This window comes from Monopterus albus, unplaced genomic scaffold, assembly GCF_001952655.1.
Source record: "Monopterus albus unplaced genomic scaffold, M_albus_1.0 scaffold48.1, whole genome shotgun sequence".
NCBI lineage: Eukaryota > Metazoa > Chordata > Actinopteri > Synbranchiformes > Synbranchidae > Monopterus > Monopterus albus.
Genome location: NW_018127928.1, coordinates 1028151 through 1047888, shown reverse-complemented (window position 1 = coordinate 1047888; position 19738 = coordinate 1028151). Strand labels below are relative to the sequence as shown.

At 41.5% G+C, this 19738-nt stretch overlaps 1 protein-coding gene across 2 annotated transcripts in view; it reads left to right on the top strand.

The window, feature by feature from the left end:
• Positions 1 to 19416, top strand: part of LOC109960557 (collagen alpha-1(XVIII) chain-like) — a 40307-nt gene extending 20891 nt beyond the window's left edge. Inside the window, exons 2-44 of one of the 2 annotated variants that reach the window (XM_020600740.1) lie at positions 957 to 1498; positions 2633 to 2713; positions 2797 to 2856; positions 3313 to 3388; positions 3928 to 3987; positions 4834 to 4976; positions 5086 to 5103; positions 5524 to 5721; positions 5811 to 5837; positions 5929 to 5982; positions 6117 to 6200; positions 6287 to 6337; positions 6425 to 6565; positions 6709 to 6762; positions 6893 to 6937; positions 7093 to 7147; positions 7357 to 7363; positions 7454 to 7586; positions 8315 to 8362; positions 8454 to 8480; positions 8876 to 8974; positions 9105 to 9140; positions 10017 to 10103; positions 10311 to 10343; positions 10478 to 10513; positions 10596 to 10655; positions 10843 to 10920; positions 11096 to 11131; positions 11219 to 11272; positions 11399 to 11470; positions 11579 to 11644; positions 12106 to 12136; positions 12564 to 12608; positions 12703 to 12737; positions 13263 to 13388; positions 13723 to 13870; positions 13960 to 14024; positions 15766 to 15894; positions 16018 to 16050; positions 16127 to 16513; positions 16591 to 16788; positions 17251 to 17360; positions 17448 to 19416. In XM_020600740.1, coding sequence (XP_020456396.1) covers positions 957 to 1498; positions 2633 to 2713; positions 2797 to 2856; positions 3313 to 3388; positions 3928 to 3987; positions 4834 to 4976; positions 5086 to 5103; positions 5524 to 5721; positions 5811 to 5837; positions 5929 to 5982; positions 6117 to 6200; positions 6287 to 6337; positions 6425 to 6565; positions 6709 to 6762; positions 6893 to 6937; positions 7093 to 7147; positions 7357 to 7363; positions 7454 to 7586; positions 8315 to 8362; positions 8454 to 8480; positions 8876 to 8974; positions 9105 to 9140; positions 10017 to 10103; positions 10311 to 10343; positions 10478 to 10513; positions 10596 to 10655; positions 10843 to 10920; positions 11096 to 11131; positions 11219 to 11272; positions 11399 to 11470; positions 11579 to 11644; positions 12106 to 12136; positions 12564 to 12608; positions 12703 to 12737; positions 13263 to 13388; positions 13723 to 13870; positions 13960 to 14024; positions 15766 to 15894; positions 16018 to 16050; positions 16127 to 16513; positions 16591 to 16788; positions 17251 to 17360; positions 17448 to 17661 — 4082 coding nt within the window. In that variant the 3' untranslated portion in view covers positions 17662 to 19416. The remainder of the gene's footprint in view (positions 1 to 956; positions 1499 to 2632; positions 2714 to 2796; positions 2857 to 3312; positions 3389 to 3927; positions 3988 to 4833; positions 4977 to 5085; positions 5104 to 5523; positions 5722 to 5810; positions 5838 to 5928; positions 5983 to 6116; positions 6201 to 6286; positions 6338 to 6424; positions 6566 to 6708; positions 6763 to 6892; positions 6938 to 7092; positions 7148 to 7356; positions 7364 to 7453; positions 7587 to 8314; positions 8363 to 8453; positions 8481 to 8875; positions 8975 to 9104; positions 9141 to 10016; positions 10104 to 10310; positions 10344 to 10477; positions 10514 to 10595; positions 10656 to 10842; positions 10921 to 11095; positions 11132 to 11218; positions 11273 to 11398; positions 11471 to 11578; positions 11645 to 12105; positions 12137 to 12563; positions 12609 to 12702; positions 12738 to 13262; positions 13389 to 13722; positions 13871 to 13959; positions 14025 to 15765; positions 15895 to 16017; positions 16051 to 16126; positions 16514 to 16590; positions 16789 to 17250; positions 17361 to 17447) is intronic. The other variant, XM_020600741.1, reaches the window with a different exon arrangement.
• Positions 19417 to 19738: the final 322 nt, after the last annotated feature.

Here is a 19738-nt window from a genome sequence, read left to right as displayed (position 1 = left end):
TCTCACAGTTGAGGTGTACCTACGATGAAAATTACAGAACTGTCCATTCTTTGTAAGTGGGAAAACTTGAAAAATCGGTGGTGTATCAAATACTTATTTGCCGCACTGTATATGTATAACGCACCTACACCGATCAGCCATAACATTCTGACCACTGGCAGGTGAAGTGTATAACACTGACTATCTGTTACAGTGGCCCCTGTCAGTGTGGGGGGTATATTAGGCAGCAAGTGAACATTCAGTCCTCAAAGTTGTCGTGTTGGAAGCAGGAAAAATGGGCAAGTGTAAGGATCTGAGTGACTTTGACAAGGGCCAGACTGTGATGGTGATGACTGGGTCAGATCATCTCCCACACTACAGGTCTTGGTGGGTGTTGTTGGTCTGAAGTGGTTAGTACCTACCAACAGTGTCTAAGGAAGTGAACTGGAGACAGGGTCATGGACGACCACGGCTTACAGATATGGTTGAAAATGAGAAACACTGTCCATTGGTCTCTATGAAGAGAAAGAGTCAGGGGCTGTAGTGGTGATATCACACCTAGAGTGGTGAGGCTGTTGGATTGGTCTAAACAATTCTCTCTAACCCGTCCTCACGACCACAGTTTTCACTCCTTCTACATAAGTTTTTCACATCTGTGCTCTTCCTGACAGTAGAACTGGTAGTAAATGGATTCACAGAAGATGCACAGTGAGCTGCAGAGTGACATGAGGGCCAACCAACTGCCACATTGACTCCTGTGTAAACAGTAGTAGGCAGGTGGTCATAATGTTATGCCTGATCGGTGTGTGTGTGTATAGAAACACATGCGTTGAACAATAACATGTCACTTACCCAGCTCTTTGTCATTCATGTGCTTAAACTTATGTTTAAAGCTGCACTTGAAGGCAGTGTCCATGATTTTATCTTTCAAGTTTCTGACTCTAAATTTTAATTTCCTGTCTCTTCCTCCCCTGCAGAGGATAGTGGCATCTCTTTGCTCCAGCTGATTGGGGACCCCCCTCCAGATGAAATCATCAGGGTTTCAGGGCCGAGGGATGAGGCTGCTTTCCTCTTCACCTCTGCTGCAGCGTCGGGCCAGCCCGTTCTGGCCCATGTCCCTAGCCCTTTCTACCGCCACTTCTCCCTCCTCTTCCACCTCAAGCCCTCCACCCCCGCTGCCTCTGTCCTCTTCTCTATTACTGATGGGCCCCAGAAGCTCATCTACATTGGTGTCAAGCTCAGTGCTGTGCAGTCCGGTCGTCAGAAGGTGCAGTTCTTTTACACCGAACCTGACGCTGAGGCCTCATATGAGGCAGCCAGCTTTGATGTGCCCAGTCTGGTGAACACCTGGAGTCGCTTCTCGTTGTCTGTTTTTGAGGATCGGGTGACTTTGTACCAAGGCTGTGACTCTGAGCCACAGGTGGTGAAGTTTGAGCGCTCCCCAGATTTGATGGAGTTCGATGCCGGAGCAGGGATCTTTGTGGGTCAGGCTGGAGGAGCTGACACTGATAAGTTCAAGGTGAGGATTTAGTTTCAAATTAACATCCAAATAAGATGCTGAATGCTATAAGTGGACTACAAACAAGTGGATTTGGCTGAATCATGTGTATTTGGGTTAGCTAGCTTTTTATGATGTACTGCCTTTAAATACAGACTTTGGAGGACATTGTTTTATCAATGAAGTGCTGTCTTTGGACCAGCTTTGATGAATAACGTACACAGCTACTGTGTAACTTACCATATATTTTTACACAAAATGATGACTTTTACAGACTATTTGTCTTGTTTTTAAAAATACCAGTAATGCTTCTTTTTTACTTGCTAGCATTTTGAGGAGAGGACTATTTTCTAACTATAAACTCCAGCGTACCAGCAGAGGAGATGCTCAAGTGCTGAAGAGATGTTTGTTCATCACATTTATGACAGGAATGAATGAAAAACAGCAATGTGTCCTCTTTCAAATGTCACCCACAGGACCTGAACTAGTCAGAAAAATGCATTCTATACTGAGAGAGCACGTGTGTTGAGTTTGAGTTTGTGTGCGTTTGTATGTAGAAGTGTAACCTCTTCATGGGGTCGGATCACTCACCTCCAGGGCACGTTTGTGGCTGGGTCACTGGCTCCAGAAAGGGGAGGCTTAACCCTTCATATCTATTCAAATCTAATTCTCTCACCTTTGACCTCTGACCTTCATCTTTCATCCAGTCAGTGACTCAGGTGTGAGCATCACGTGGTCTTTAAAGTGGAAAAGTGGAGAGGAAAAGGATATAATTCATGACAAAAGTTCAAACTCCACATCAGACTTCTTTAATTTTGTTTCATGTTTAGTTGCATCCTTGAACCTTTTCTGCCAAAATCATCTGAACAAATACTTTTCAGGGGCACAAACTGGTCTCTGCTGTGCAGCACAAAGTGCACCCGGCCTCAGACCTGCCTGTATTATATTTAAGAGCAGAATTACTGTACAGAATTATTTAAGGTAATTTGCAGAGTAATAATGGCATCTGACACAATGTTCTTCCACTTCATGAGTCCTGTTTCTCATACTTTCCATATCTTAGTTTCAAAAGAAACTAATATCATTTGTGATTGCACACAGACTTTTGTCATCACAGTAAAATAAAATGCACCCACTCTGTGTGTGTGATTTTAGGGTGAGATCGCAGAGCTGCGACTGGTGGGAAACCCTCAGGCAGCTGAGCGTTTGTGTGATGATGAGGACGACTCTGATGCTGTGAGTATTTTGGTGAATATTTTAGTCAAAGATGAGGCTCAGCATCTGAAAGTTGTTGTGTAACATCTCGCTCTGTCTCTCAGGCCTCTGGTGACTTTGGCAGCGGTGAAGATGACAGGAGACAGACAGGACACACTGTGAAGGTCAGCTTAAACTGAGACTAAAAAAACACAAAGCTTTTTAAAATAAAGCCTGTCTTAACTGGAAATGTGGGGTTCAAACAAAGGGGCCGTTTAGGTGGAAGGGAGGATCTAATTGCATTATGGGAATTGGATTTTGACTCTTAGTATAGTCTGACACTCTCAGACTTCATAGACTCTGCCTCCTGACAAGAATAACACTGATGGATATTGGTGAATAAACATGTTGTTGACTGTATGTTTACTCAGGTTATCAGCAACTTTGGCACAAAAATACGAGCAGGGTGTTTAGAAATTCATTTCAAGACCAGTTTTCAGTTGAGTTTACCTTGTGTACTGAGGAATAGTACTGGCAAACATCTGATCTGAGCCATTAAAGGTTTGGAATTAATGCTGGCAAATAGAATGTAAAGAGAATGCTGACAGTGCATGTTTTAAACTTTGCTGTTGTATCCCCAGACCACCCCTGCATCCTTCCGTCCAGCGCCTGAACCACCACTGACATCCTCACAAAAGGACAGCCTCAAAGAATCAGGTAAAATAAGTCTTCGTTTGCATCAGCTTGCGGCTGTAAATCTTCAGCGTGCTAGCAGCTGCCAAAATGCTCATCACAGTAAACAGTCAAGTGTCATGGAAGTTTTTAATTGTATACCAGTTGCTGCCAGAGAAAGATCTCATAGAATCACTGTGCTTTTATCCAGAAATATGTACATAAAGGTGCTTGTCTGGACCTGAAAGTGTGGGCACTTTTTGTTGCACAGTTTCATCATGCTGACTTGATTTAAAACTCTTGAGCTCCCTCAGGTGGAAAGTTATAGCAGTAGAGTATTTTTTGTTACAGGAGCCCTGCAAAAGTGGAAGAAAAACAGTCTAAAATTCACATTTGGCTTTATTTCATACTTTAAAAACCTAAGTAATCATGGGGAAATTGTACCAAATTTTGCTTTAACACTAGGACACATTTATTCTTCTAAAAAACTCAGACATCAACAAGGCTCTGCATTCTCTGCTCAGCAAGCCGACACTTGCAGACCTGCTGAAAAGCAGGTTAAATTGTGTTTGTGTTGACTTTAGATGACAGGTATCTGCAGCTGTCAGTGGACTACAGCCAGTCTGGATCACCAGGCCCAAAAGGTGGGTTGTCGGAGGAAGAAGGATCAATGCACGTCTTGCAGAATGTTCAGTTAGGATTATGTCCTAATTGACGTGTGGCCATCCTGTGTCAGGGTAGAATGAGTGCTGTGTCTCTAGCTGCTGTAATTTGTCATGCAACTGTGGGCTTGTTGGTGGAGGTTTGTCATCTTTTGTCAATCTTTTGGTGGTTGATCTCAATTATTTAACATGGCTTGTCCTGCAAGAAGGTTGGATGCAAGCTACAGCTTCTGTCTTCATCCCTGTAGGAAGAAATACACATGTACAATTTTAGTACAATTTTTTTTCATGGACAAAGTTGCCTCTGTAGTTTACATTCGAACTGGCCTGAAGATGATCCAGTCAGAAGTTATGAATGATGCAGCAGTGCCCTCTGCAGGAGAGTGCTTCTCTGCCTGCTGTCAGTACAACCACAGACACTTTGGGTCCACATGAACTTACAGCACGTTTTCTTTTTTCTTTCATTACAGCCTTGTTTGGCTTGTGCTTTTGGTGATTTTGATTGTTTGCACATTCTAATCTCAGTCAGTGCTGTGGTGACCATCACATTTCCACATTACTGATTAGTGCTGTGTGAGCTTTGTGGTGTGGTTGGTGGAGGGAGTGATGTCTGATCATCACTGGTTCAATCAGAGTGAGAACAAGGCTGGAGGTCGTCTAGTAGAAGAATGAAATATAAGATCATGATAAGATAATCAATGCAAGATAAACATTCTCTGTGTGATGTATTGAGGCGTGGCTTGGCTCGTGCAACTTGTCATTGAATAAGTCACTTTAAAATCAAGTTGTTCCTCATTTGCTAATGTAATTCATCCAAAACATCAACAGCAGGTGTCAGCGGTGCTAAAGGTGACAAAGGTGACAAAGGAGAGAAAGGTTCAAAGGGGGACAGAGGCCCCGCAGGACCAAAGGGAGATTCAAGGTCTGGCTTTGGCTCTGGTGTGTCCTCCCAGGGTGAACGAGGGCAAAAGGTAAAACATTACTATAAGTATCTGTGTGTATAACTGTGAATGATGTACAGCTGCATAACTGACCAGACATACGGAATAAGCGGCTCTTTTTTTCCTTTTCCTTTCTCAGGGTGAAAAGGGAGCAAAGGTATGTTAGCTGTGTTACAGGAACATTTATTTTAGTTTGGTTCATTTTAACTTGAATAATTACAACCAAATTGTACCAGTAAAACCCTTTTATAAGTGATCTACAGTATAATAATAATAATGCTGAGGTAAATGGGTATGAGCTGAAAGACTTTTTTATTATCATTATTATAATTATGACATAATAAACAAAAGTTGAGTTGCTGTAGAAAATCACTTCCACACTTCCTAAAATTATTCCACTCTGACTTCATTATGAAGACGTGTCCACTGTGTGACAGTTTTTAAGATGAGAAGTTTAACTTAATACCTTACTGTACCTTGTTGATCTAGAAATGCAAAGAGAGATAAATACCTGTTGAGGAGCACTAGAAAAGCATTTTTTTATATTTATTACATTTTTTTTTACCTTTTTCATCAGGGCATTGGATATCCAGGCAATAAGGGAGAGCGTGGGGCTCAGGGGCCTCCCGGGCCTCCTGGTCCTCCAGGACCTGCGGCTGAAGTAGTCCGACTGGGGGATGGCTCTGCTGTGCAACACGTGGCAGGACCCCCTGGACCTCCAGGGCTACCGGGGGCAGATGGGGCTGCAGGACCTCCAGGGGCCGATGGGGAGCCTGTGAGTCCAGAGAATCTTAGAAAAATCCTGAACTCTCCAAATGTTGTGGGTTGTTACATATTAATCACTTGTCGCTTTTTATTTTTCAGGGTGATCCAGGAGAAGATGGAAAAGCTGTAAGTTTGCGTTTATTGACAGATTAAAATATGAATCAAAGGCTTAATATAAAAATTTACCAGTGTAGTGTTTTTTGCTCCAAATTTGCAGGGTCATGCTGGGCCACAAGGCCCTCCTGGTAATCCTGGACATAAAGGCCAAAAGGTGCAGTGCAGAGTGGATTCAGATGGATGGATGGATGAGTTTGATTGTTTAATTTTATTTCAGACAATTACGTAACAGGTTTTATATCACTGTTCATTGCTGTGTGACAATGTGTGACCTCTGAATCTTTCCAGGGGGAAAGAGGAGAGGGTCAACCTGGACCCAGAGGCCGCCCAGGTCCACCAGGACCTCCTGGACCTGGCACTGGTGACCGTCCAGTAAGTCCACACTTCACTCTTTTCTCGTTCATTATCGACATTTTCGATACCAATTTGTCACAGTATTTTACGACATGTTTCAATAGACCTTTGTTGACATGGAAGGCTCAGGATTCCCTGACCTGGACAAAGTTTGGGTATGTTGATTATCATTAAACATCCACACATAAACTCAAATTGTTGAAGTTTTTAACAACTTAATCTTTTTGTGATTTGTTATCCAGGGTCCCCGTGGTCCTCCCGGCCCCCCGGGCCCTCCTGGCCCCCCTGGGATCCCTGGGACTTCAGTGGCCCTGGGAGACAACGGTTCAGTTGCCTTTGGACCTCCTGGACCACCTGGACAAGATGGAGTCCCTGGTTTACCAGTGAGTGTTGTTTTTAATCTGTGACGTGATGTGATATGATACTACTATGATACAGCCATCACTGTACCAGGGGAAGCAGGATGCACTGCAGGATTGTGACAAACAATGAATGTTGATTGTGTATATCCTGTCTGTTATTTTAGGGCCCTCCTGGTCATCCTGGTGCACCTGGTCAGCCTGGACCCAGAGGAGAGAAGGTGAGCATGTGCAGATGGGTGTAAAGTTATGAATATTTCCCACAGTAAAAGAAAATGTAAATAAACAAAATTAATGGCAGTCAATCTAATTGTTGTTATTGTATTGCTTAAATCTTTTTTTGTCATACAGGGTGACTGTGGTGAGCTCGGTCTTCCAGGAGCAGCCGGGCAAAAGGTGATTTAAGTCTTTAAAACTCATATCGGTGATTTATTTTTAAAAATATCAGTGTTCCTGTATGACTCAAGGTTTAAACTGAAAAAGTATATGCTATATTTGTGGTGGTTGCGTTCAGATAGTTTTCTCCTCCTTTGTTTGTTGCTTTCCTTCAGCAAGACACACAAGACTCCAGCTTTCTCACCGGCCTCTTCTCTTACTTTACGCCTTTTGTGTTTTCTTTTCCTTTCACCAGTTTTAACATATTTTAAACAAAGTGCAACCATGGATGATTGAAGTATCTGGTAACACATCCCTCATGATGAGTGGAGAAATACTTTTCCTCCATGGATTCATTAAACATTCAGCTGCTTACTATCACTTTTCCAAGTATAACATCTTTCTGCATGGTTTTCTCATGTAACTCAGCTTAACCTCTGCCTCTGTAGATCTGCATGTCTCACCTTCTTTGGCATCACCTTCTTTTCCTCATTTTTTCTTCTGTGGTTGCACTAAACCTAATTTTCATTTTTCCCAGGGTGCTCAGGGTGACCCAGGACAGACGGGTACCGCAGGGCAGACCGGGCTAGCAGGGCTTCCAGGGCCAATGGGACCAGTTGGACCTCCAGGACCTCCTGGACCACCAGGGCCACCTTACCACACTGGCCTTGTGAGTAGCTTTTAAAAGGCCTGTTTTACTGTGTGTGTGAGCAATGCCTCCAAAAAAATGTAGTTTTTTCCATCTTTAGGATTGAAACAAAAAGAAAAAGCTACAGGAGGGGACACCAGAATGTGAAGTTTGCAATTAGAAGACACATTTCTTAACATAACTGGTTTAAGTACAGAACACATACAGATGTTGAATATCACTGTGTTTGGCAGACACAAGATTCTTTAAAAAGCAGTTTTTGTTCTTGCTCGGTAACTGAGAACATACAACTAGTGTTTATGGGTAAAATAGTCACAGACAAATGCAAGCGTAACATTTACTGAAAACTACATTGTCCAAATATGAGTGTATTTGTAACCTGTTTTTAAACATTCATATCTTCAGTAGGAGCCAGTGGACTTGGATGCATCAGAAAGTACTGAGGGACAGACAAATGCATTGTTGGCTTTAGTCTTTTAAGGATTTGTTGACAAAAGGACATATACTGTATGTAGAATAATGCCAGATTGAACTTTTAAATGAGAATATCCTCTAATAAATCAGCAACATCGAACCAGTTGTTCAGTTTTTGAATAAAGCAAAGTCTTATCCAGAGGTTCAGATTCTAACTGATCATACTGTGAATAATACATTCATATTGTGCTGCTTTATGTTGATGGAAGAATAGATCTTATGTTGTGAAGAAACACATTTTCACATTCTTCTCATTTTCACTATCTTCCTTACAGAGTGACAATGATGGATATGATGTGATCGCCGGCCCACCTGGACCACAGGTACCCAGTTACACATACTGTACATGACAGTCTTGTTTTTTCCCTAACAGATCATGTGCTCACTCATGTTATCCTGTGTCTTGTCTTCCAGGGTCCACGTGGTACTGCAGGTCTACCTGTAAGTACTTCAGAGAATTTCTACCGCATTGTGCTATGTGAATGCAGTTGTTAGTCTCCATCTCTGTAAGCTCACTTCCACTTAGTGTGACCTGGGCTAATTTGACTTAAATAAGACTCTTTAATGTATATTCTTACTAAACATCGGTGGAACTTGTGCTAAACCAAATAGAAAATAAAAAGATTACCTAAACTATTAATAAGTCACAGTCTTCCAAAATGTATGGTCCATGACATAAATAAAGTTGTGTTACTATAAACACAATTTGAGCAGACTATCCTGAAAATGTAATTACTTTTGGGAATATTAGTGGTAGCTGTTCTTGTGATGTTCAGTGAATTTGTAACGCCTGTGCTGAACATGAGTATTAGTACTGTTTGAATGTTCATTTCTAGGGCCAGCCAGGTTTGCCGGGCAACTTTGGAGAAAAAGGAGCAGAGGGGCCACGAGGACCACCTGGGCTCCCAGGCCTGGACGGGATCCCTGGACCGCCGGTATCTAGCCCAATAAACAGGGTTTTTACATTCCATATCATATGTAAATAATACACCACTAGACTTTTTGTAGATTGTTTGGCTTGGCAGGAATGTGCGTTTTCACTAACCTTATGTGTTCAATTTTAAGGGTGAAAAGGGTGAAAGAGGAGCGAAAGGAGAGACGGTGAGTTCCAAGCAAAATATAAGATATTTTTCATTTTACTGCAAGAATATTTTCATTTTTATGCTGTGCTGAAAATCTCTTACCCTGTTTTGTTGACACAGTATCAAAGCATAAACATTTGATTAGACCTTATGCATTGCATTTAGTAAAATACTTCCAGTGTGTTGTGCACTGTATTGATTAATATGCTGTATTTGCAAGGATTATGTACAGTACACTGCTTTTAATATCTATTATTACAGTATACCTGAGCTCATTCTTAACCCTGTACGCATAAGTTGACAAAACAGTCAGGTCTGTTTATTGGTTGTTCTGGAGCTTTCTGCAGTATCGCACTCCAGAACAGTTGCTAAAGAGCCTAATCAAAGAGTCTGCAGTCTTGCCAGCAGCTCTGTGAAGCTGTAATTACACACTTCAGCTTGCTAACATCCAGCTTCCAACAGCTTGCTTCCAGTGATGATGCTGAAATGCAGAAAAAGTCAGAATTCATTAGGATTCTAGGAATGATGAATGTCTGTACCAAACTTTACAGCAATCCATCCATAAATGTTGAGATACATGAGTCTGGACCAAAATGGTGAATCAGCTTAGTTGCAGATGTTGTCATCCTTAGAGACACACTGCTAGCATGGCATAAAAATGGAGGGTGATTGTATTGGATATGTTGGCTTCTATTGCTAAGTATGTTTGTGGACTCCTAACATATATTCTGGCCTCTCTTGTAAAAGTAACATAATATCTCAAGAAACTTTCTGGTTCATGAAAAGATTATTTAAAGAGACTGTTCCTATTTTATCACTATATGTCAATATACACTGTGCTGATATGTGTTCTTTGTTATTGTCATGTATGATTCCATGTCCATTTGTATTGCAGGGTATGCCAGGACGAGATGGCGGACCACCTGGACCTCCAGGGCCTCCCGGGCCCCCAGGACAGATTGTCTACCAGACAACAGGAGATGTGAGTCACAAATCAATCATTAACAAAAAAAGATCCAGCAAATATTATGTCTGATACAATATCCTGACGTGACAGATTCCTACAGAGTTACTCACTGACTAAATCACTCAAAGTCTGTTACCGTTCTTCATGTTCACTAACGGTCACCACTCATTTGAATGCTTGTTCACCACAAATACTAACTGACCTAACTTTGTCTTGCTGTAGTATAATGACATATATTGGAGCGAAGGGTGGCAGGTGAGTGGACAATCCTCTGGTCCCCTAACCCATCTAACTCTAAGCCTCACTAAATGAAGGTTTAAAGTTTTGAACATGCAAAAAGAAAACGTTCTTTTTTATTATTTATTTTTGTATTATTCTCTCTTCTTTAGGAAGGAGCTAGTCTTCCAGGCCGAGCAGGATTCCCAGTATGTATCACAGCCACCAGTGCACAGTTAAATATGGAAAAATGTATCAAGCATGTAAATTCAGTTATGTGTTTTGATCTAGGGGCCCATGGGACCAAAAGGAGATAAAGGAGATTCAGGTCCTCCAGGATATGCACCAAAGGTGAGATAAGTTGGAATCACAAGAAAATGGTTTCATATCTTGAAATAATCACACAGTTAAATCTTAATTTTTATGATAGCTGCTCCCAGTTTGCAAACAAAAAACCCATCAGATTTCTTTCCTTCTGTGTTATCAGCCATTTTTACAGCAGTGATTATAAACTATTTGTTCAAACTGTTTTCTTCAGGGACAGAAAGGAGAGCCTGGTATCATCCTGGGGCCTGATGGGACTCCTTTGTACCTGGGTGCCCTGGCAGGACAGCCGGTAAAAAAGCTTGATCTACCAGATAATGAGCTATTAGGATACCTAGCATGTTTCCTTTCTGCCCTGCTTTTAATGATTCAGGAATTTAAGCATCTGTTTTCTGTAACTCACCCCAAATAAGTGCATAAACTATCACTGTCTGAAGTTTTCATTGTACATGTGTATTCATTTCCAGGGTGAGAAGGGACCTCCTGGCCCAGTGGGACCTCCAGTATGTAGCACATTTTAAAACCTTGACAGTTGTATGACAAACTAATAGCATTATATTAGTGTTCCAAGCTAGTAAACTTTTTTCCAGGGTTCATACGGTCCTCCAGGCCATAAGGGAGAGATTGGGCTTCCAGGGAGACCGGTAAGGAGGCTAAGTCAGATTCATCTCAAGTCATTTTAAATGTGGTGCAAACACATCTACAGTACACTGGGAGTCTCCAGAGTTCAACTGGACTCAGTTAGGATTCTGAATGTGGTTTGATTGTAGGGTCGTCCGGGGCTGAATGGCGCCAAAGGAGCGAAGGGAGATGCAAGCATTGGATCTGGATATGGTTACCCTGTGAGTATCACAGATTTTGGCTCATTTTACATTCAAGGTTTCTGAACTGTGCAGCTTTAATGATCAACACACACACACAGAGTAATTAATATTTTTTTGGTGTCCCAGGGTCCTCCAGGTCCACCGGGCCCTCCTGGACCTCCTGGACCCACTGTTCCTGTTGACAGACTCGGAGTGAGTTGAGACATAAAATATTTCCAAAGGGGTTGTAGCAGTTTTGAATAAAAAGTGTCAAAAATGTACATCTGAAAACCTTTGGGGATATTTACCTCTGTTTCAATAAGTACATAATTTAACTATGTAAGAACCTAATGCAGCATACATTCTCTTATTATATTCTTATATATTTTTATTATATTGCTGCTTAAAGTGCCTTAAATTTTGTGTTGCTTATTTATCTACTTTATATTTCATTTGTATTTTGTGGCATTCATGTGGACGGCAAAGTAAGAATTTCATTGTACAGGGAAACACGTTTCCTAACTGTGCATATGACAAATAAACACCTTGACCCTTGACCCTAATGGATTAATAGGTGAATAAAATAACTTGTGTTTCTAGAAAGTTTCTGGCACTTGTGGATGTGAACGTTATATATATTACATTTCCCTAATCGTCTTTCCTTTGTATTTCAGGGGAATGAGGATTACTCCAGGTATCACCCCGGTGAGTTCACTTCATATTCAGGTGCCATGATTAAAATGAAATTCTTAAGGATTAGTTTGACATTTAGTTAAATATGTCTATTCTTTTTCTCACTGAGAGCTAGATGAGAAGCTTGATACTCTCATGTCTATGTTAAATATGGTCAGCTGAGCTTAGCGTAGCCTAAACACTGGAAATAGGGGGAAACAACACATAACCTTCTGTAAAACAGTAAATGGTTCACCTTGCACAGAACCTGGCTAGCTGTTTTTCCCTCTTTCCAGTCTTTATTTTAAGCTAACTGCGATAACCAGCACCATATTTTATCCACAGACATGGGAGTGTGTGTCTTCTCGTCTAAGTCTGGGCAACGAAGCAAATAAGCATGTTTTTGTTCCTGTAACAGTAGATATTTAACTTAGTCCATTATTGCTGTTCTTGTTTATAGCTATGAAAGGAGAGAAAGGTGATCTTGGACCACCGGGGCGTCCAGGTAGCACTTTATCTGTCCAGTCACATGCCAAGAAATGTTTAATATTTTTAGTTTGTAGACAAATTTAAAGCAGTACATTCTGTTTCTGATGCAGGTATCGGGTCAGACTTTGACCTTTACACTTTAAAGGTAAAGCTCAACACTACGGTCTTTCCACATGATTACCTCCATCAAATGTGTGTGTGTGTGTTGGTTAGCAGGATTACAGACAAACAGCCAGATGGATCATCAGCATACTTGGTACAGACGTTGATAGAGACCAACCATAGAAGTGATTAAATTTTGTATGAAAAAAGTCAAAAGTCAAGGTCACAAAAAATAAGGAAAATCACAAAAAGCAACATTTAAAAAAATTCATATCTCCATCAAAAGTTATTGAAATCATTTTAAATTTGACACATATATGTAGGGTGGCATTGTCTATCATCAGAGCAAATTTCTTCTGAATCTGATCCAGATTCCAGATGTGATGGCCATTTAAATTAACATTGAAAACCCAATTTAACACACATTTCTGCCATAACTTGGCACCTTTGTGGAGGTACATGTGCTCTGAGTGCTCTTGTTAGAGTTGTGTCGGTTTTGGTTAAACTATTAGCATCTGTAATACTTTGTTTATACTTCTTGGATGTTTCTTGATGTTTATGTGTCAAGAATGAGCTGAAAGGTGAAATGGGCAGTCCAGGCTTGAAAGGAGAGAAAGGAGAACCGGGTGGAGGATATTACGATCCCCGCTATGGAGGGAGTGGAGTCGGAGCCTCAGGAGTGCCTGGACCTCCTGTAAGATCACAATCCAAAAAACACTATGCAACTGCTCAACCTATTGTCTCTGTCCACAGAATCCACACAAATGCAGTATGTAGTACATATTAGATGTAATTAGGTTAGATATGATTTTGAGGGCTACTTGACTACCACATTTTGTTAAAATGAAAAAAGGGTACAGTATACTGTATGATTTGTTCTAAACTGGTAGGTCTTAAATATAAATAGCGACAGCGATTCCTTGTATTAAACTGTAACATCTTAATTTTCTCTATTCTACTTTTAACATACTGTATAGTAAAATCAGTCTCCTCTTCTTCAGTCCTCTTCTCTGTCCTTGTCTCATCAGGGCCCTAAAGGTGACTCCATCATTGGCCCACCAGGCCCTCAGGGGCCACCAGGTCCACCAGGAAGAAGCTATGATGGCCCACCTGGACCACCAGGGCCACCTGGACCTCCAGGACCATCTTTACCTGGTGCTCACAGAGGCACACAGAGTGAGTTATGATCATGAACTCACCCACATATTCTAGATTAAGTCTTTCTTCAGTCTCATTTGAGGTTATGTGACTCCTTTAAATAACAGCTATCAGTATTCCTGGACCACCGGGACCACCTGGACCTCCAGGGCTACCTGGATACTCCTCAGGGGTGAGAAAGCCATTGATGCAGTCAGTATGTCTGCCCTATGTCCTGATTAGTAACACCTCCTCTGGCAGATATCACAGCTTGCAAACGCTTTTCATAGCCAGCTAAAAGTCTTTCAATTCTTGTACTTGGGATCTTCTCCCATTCTTCCTTGCAAAAGGCTTCTAGTTCTGTAATATTCTTTGGTCGTCTTGCATGCACAGCTCTTTTAAGATCTACCCACAAATTTTCAATGATGTTTAAATCAGGGGACTGTGATGGCCATTCCAAAACCTTCAGCCTGCGTCTCTTGAGGTATTCCATAGTGGATTTCGAGGTATGTTTAGGATCATTGTCCTGTTGTAGAAGCCATCCTCTTTTCAGCTTCAGCTTTTTTACAGATGGTGTGATGTTTGCTTCCAGAATTTGCTGGTATTTAGTGGAATCCATTCTTCCCTCCACCCGTGCAATGTTTCCTGTGCCACTGGCTGCAACACAACCCCAGAGCATGATAGATCCACCCCCATGCTTAATAGTTGGCAAGGTGTTCTTTTCATGAAATGCTGCTCCTTTTTTTCTCCAAACATGCCTTTGCTGATTGTGTCCAAAGAGTTCTATTTTAACTTCATCAGTCCACAGCACTTGTTTCCAAAACGCATCGGGCTTCTGTAGATGTCCTGTTGCATACTTCAGACGTTGGATTTTATGATGGGGACGCAGATAAGGTTTTCTTCTGCTGACTCTTCCATGAAGGCCTTGTCTGTGCAAGCATCGCTGCACAGTGGAACGGTGCACCACCACTCCTGAGTCTGCTAAATCTTCCTGCAGGTTTTTTGCAGTCAAATGGGGGTTTTGATTTGTCTTTCTGACCAGCATACGAGCAGTTCTGTCCGAGAGTTTTCTTGGTCTTCCAGATCTCATCTTGACCTCCACAGTTCCCCTGATCTGCCATCTCTTAATTACATTTCTTACTGTGGAAACTGCAAGCTGACAACGCTTTGCTATCTTCTTGTAGCCTTCTCCTGCATTGTGGGCATCAATAACTTTCATTTTCAGGGTCTTACACAGCTGCTTAGAGGAACCCATGGTTGCTGGGTGTCCACAAGTGTGTGCACAAGGTTTGAAGAGTCAAAGTATTTGTACAGCTTTGAAATTGGCATTTACCAATGACAGCTGTTGCTGTGCATCAGATCTAACGAGCTGATTAAGGTCTGATACCTTGTGAGAGACTTTGAGACTCTGGAACTCTTAGGGTGCCCAAACTTTTGCACCATGCCATAATAATGTTTTTATTTTTTATTTTTGTTCAATTTATGGCATAAGAAGTAACTATGCATCACTGTTTGCTGAAAATATTGTGCATTTTTTCCATTTCCAAGAGAAACTGTGTTAACATCTGTTCAAATAAAAAATCACCAAAATCTGTTATTTATCAAGGGGTGCCTAAACTTTTGCATAAGACTGTATATCATGAATGCTATACAAATCCACTGTGACTGCAGCTCAAGACACAGATCACCTAAACCAAATCTGATATGAAGGGGAGCAGCGCGTGTTAAGAGACTGCATAAAGCTAAATAAATTTTAAAGTCACAATATATACGTGTCTCTATGAAGAATATGTTCCAAAGTCTTCACATAGCTTTACTGCACTGTAGTAAGTGACTCATGAGCCAGGCTGCAAGAGTAAAAATAGACATTTAAGATACACACTTGTTATCAGAATTCAAAAGACACTGATCCATGTGGTGTGTTTGTACTGTAGGTGACAGTGTTGAGATCTTATGACACCATGACAGCCACTGCTAGAATACAACCTGAGGGCTCTCTGGTGTACATCATAGACCAAACAGATCTCTACTTACGGGTCAGAGATGGAGTCCGGCAAGTCAAGGTAAAATATATCTTTTTTTTTTTTCTTTTTTTTTAAACAACAAGTCAGCTGGAGAAAAGTAAAAATGCTGATTTCTCAGTTTTTTCATGTATATTAATGCAGTTGTCTCCTATATCTTTCCAGCTTGGGAGTTACATTGCTTTGCCCAGTGAGGATGTAAGTGTAACTGTATTCTTTATTCCAGAACATAGACCATACCCTGTTGTAACACACGTCATGCATATTGTTTCAGGGTAATGAGGTTGCAGCTGTGGAGCCCCCACCAGTCATTCCTTACTACCCAGACCACAGCTCTCAAAGCCAACCTGCCAGTCCAGTCCACCCGAGCTCAGGGCATCAGTCAGAGCCAGATCCGTATTACCCTCAGTATCCATCAAACCCTGATCCCCGATACCACCCTGACTCACAGTATCACCCAGACCCGCGGTACCCAGCACCCACCAATCCAAGGTTTCCAAGTTACGGAGACCGGCTAAACCAACCAGATGGTAGGTATTTTGTCCATACAGCCCAGGAACGCCCTGCATACCCAGACACGCGTTATACAGTCACCCCTCAGCGAAGACCACCTCCACCTGTGCCCCAGACTCCAGTCCACCATCACACTTCAGGTCCAGGGGTAAGAGAAGCTATTTGTCTAAAACTGCAGTAGTTATTATGATAAAAATGCTAACAGGCACTTGGGTCTTTCCACAGCTCCACCTGATTGCTATGAACAGCCCTCAGACCGGCTCCATGAAGGGCATCCGTGGTGCAGACTTCCTGTGCTTCAGCCAGGCTCAAGCAGTCGGGATGAAGGGAACTTTCCGGGCCTTCCTTTCTGCCAGACTCCAAGATCTCTACAGCATCGTCCACAAGACTGACAGGGACCATTTGCCAATTGTCAACCTTAAGGTAGCTAGCTAAGGTTTTTTTTGACAATTTCATCTGGTTTATTTTCTCTTGATTTTGTTTTATCAAAAAAAGCTCTAATAGCACCCTGTACACTACCCGCTGAGCAAAGTTGCTAAATAGCTGGTTAGCAAATCTAAATCCCTGTTTGGATAAATGAGGACAGAGAGACCTGAACGGCTGACAGCGGTCTGTGCCACCATGCTCTAATAATTCCATTATTCATTACCAAAAATCAAACAAATGAACAACCACATTAAATGAAAAAAATGTACCTGTTTTATTTTGAAAGTTCATTTTGTCATAGCTCTGAAATTAACACAGTTGGAGCCTTGAGTCAAGTCATGTGGCGTGTTTACAAGTGATCAGTCAGTTACAGTTAAAACTTAGGATTTGTGCCTTCTAAACTGATTTTTTTGCTTCTCCAGATCTTTTGAACTAAATGTGTTGTGTTGTCTTCTTCAGGATGAGGTGCTATTTGACAGCTGGGATGCCATTTTCAGTGGTGGTAGAATGAAGGACAGTGTGACGATCTACTCCTTCGATGGCAAGGATGTGCTAAGTGACAGCACATGGTGAGACAGAAGCACAAAAATCACAATTAAAACAATCTTACACCATCACTTGGCTTACTTCCGACCTTTCTCTGTGCTTTGTCCCAGGCCAGAGAAGATGGTGTGGCACGGCTCCAACAGCGCCGGTCAGCATCACATCGACAACTTCTGTGAGACGTGGCGTGTGGGAGACCCGGTGGTGACAGGCATGGCATCATCGCTGCAGAGCGGCAGTCTGCTCCAGCAGAGCTCCAGCAGCTGCTCCAGCTCCTACGTTGTGCTATGTATCGAGAACAGCTATACGGGCCAGTCCAGGAGATAGACACATAAACACACACACAACACTGGACAAAGGGAAATCCCAAAGCGGTCAGTCAGGCTTTTGTCCACACACACCTGTCTTTGCACTACATGTGGTGCTTTGTAAATAGGTTTTTTTTAATTAATGATGAGTTTATATTAGCTCCTTCTGTACGGTGCTATACAAGATTATCCCACTTGTTTAACCTAATCTAAGCTCAGGTGACACAGTAACACACACCCTTTGGCAGTTGGAGGTCCATGCTCCTGTGGCAGCAGCAGCAGCGTTAGATGTTATTTCTTTGCTGTGTCTGACCAGTTAGTACAGTCATGATGTATCTAGAATGCTTGATGCCAGCTGGCAAAGTGAATTTAAAGGGTCAGTTCACACAAATTGCACTGCTTTCTTGTGGTAATCTGCAGTGCAGATAGGTTTGGTTGTATTTGACCAGGTATGTAAATAACTACATCCACATCAAAATTATGGAGGTGAAGGGAAGACGTTTGCCCAGTGGTCGTGGAAAAGTAAGTGCTCGAATTAAATTTTTGTCATCCATGTTAGCTTAAAAAATGAAAATTTGAGCATTTACTATTCCATGACAACTGGACAAAAATAAACCAAACCTATCTGCATGGTGAAACAAGTAGATATGTTTTTTTAAAAAGGTTTGTTGTTTGAGTGAACTGACCCTTTAAATGCCATTTAATTATTAATGTAGAACAACCCAGAAAAATGTCTTGTGCATAAGGCCAGGCTCATCAGCTTAATCTTTCTAAGAAAGGGATATACAGTGTGTACCACTGTGGTCATACACGTGTATCTGAAATACCACTAAGAACTGTGGAGCAAAAGCCACAAAAATACAACTGAGGAAGTCGTTTAAAAAACTCACCTGTCAGTGTTTCCTCATCTTCCTGCCTGGGCTTAACCAAAAACTGTCAGGAAACAATAACATAACAAATCTACAACTCAAATACCTGAAATCAGTGTTAGTAATGACTTAAATCATCTATCTCCTAAATACCACCTTAACCTTTTATATAAAGTATTTGTCAGTGCAGGAGAGGAAAATGTAGCAGATGAACTAAATGGTTCTGTCATCAATACAATTTAACATCCACAAGCAAGAAAAACATTGAATAATTGTATAAGAAATGTATGTTTTAAACTTCTTTTCCTTGTTATGTGTATCCCATAGCACTCAAGTTATAGCCTCTTCATTTTCCTACTGTATAACATAGGAAAATATTTTCAGATCACATTTTTAGCAGTAACAAAGGGGTATTTATTTTTATAAATGTGTTTTTAGTTCAACTAAAATGTGTGATGTGAATTCTTTCACAAAAATATTCTGAAATTCACCAAATTTGCAAGCCCTAAACAAAGATTGGTCATGTGTCCAGAAATGAGCTGGGGACCAGTTTCCCACCGAGATACAGTTTGCACAGATCGTAAGCAAACAGCTAAAGTATATGTACAGGAAAGGATTCAGCCATAAATGTTTGTGCACTGTCGCTTGTTATTTGTTTCACTTTTTATTGGAGAAAAGCGCAGTAAATGTGCTGCAGCTAGTTTACTGGAGTCACCAGTGGAGAAGATCTAGACACTGGGGTGAAACTTGACTGTTAGCCTTCAGCTTCTGAAGTGTAAAATGACATTTCATGTACTAACAAAGCCGTAACAAATGCAGTAAGATGTGTGTTAACTCTTGCAGTTTGTCTATCTGATATGTGAGCAACAGTGTGAAATGCTGCATTTCATTGAATAAACCCATGTGAATGCTCTCAGCTGGTGCTGCCTGATTTTACAAGACATCTTCACCTTCAGGAAACTTTTTTTTTTAAGAATTGTGATTAAGTTGTGTGCTTGTGGGCAAGGGTGTAGTTTTGCATTTGGGCAGGAGGGAAATGTCCCTACCAATATTTGAGCAAACCCATGCACGTTACCTTCGGAATGAAGTCCTATCCCGATGTGCCTGACCTACTGAAAGAGACGGGGCGATTTAAAGCTCCCGTTACATATACAGTGGATATAAAAAGTCTACACACCCCTGTTAAAATGTCAGGTTTCTGTGATGTAAAAAAACGAGACCAAGATA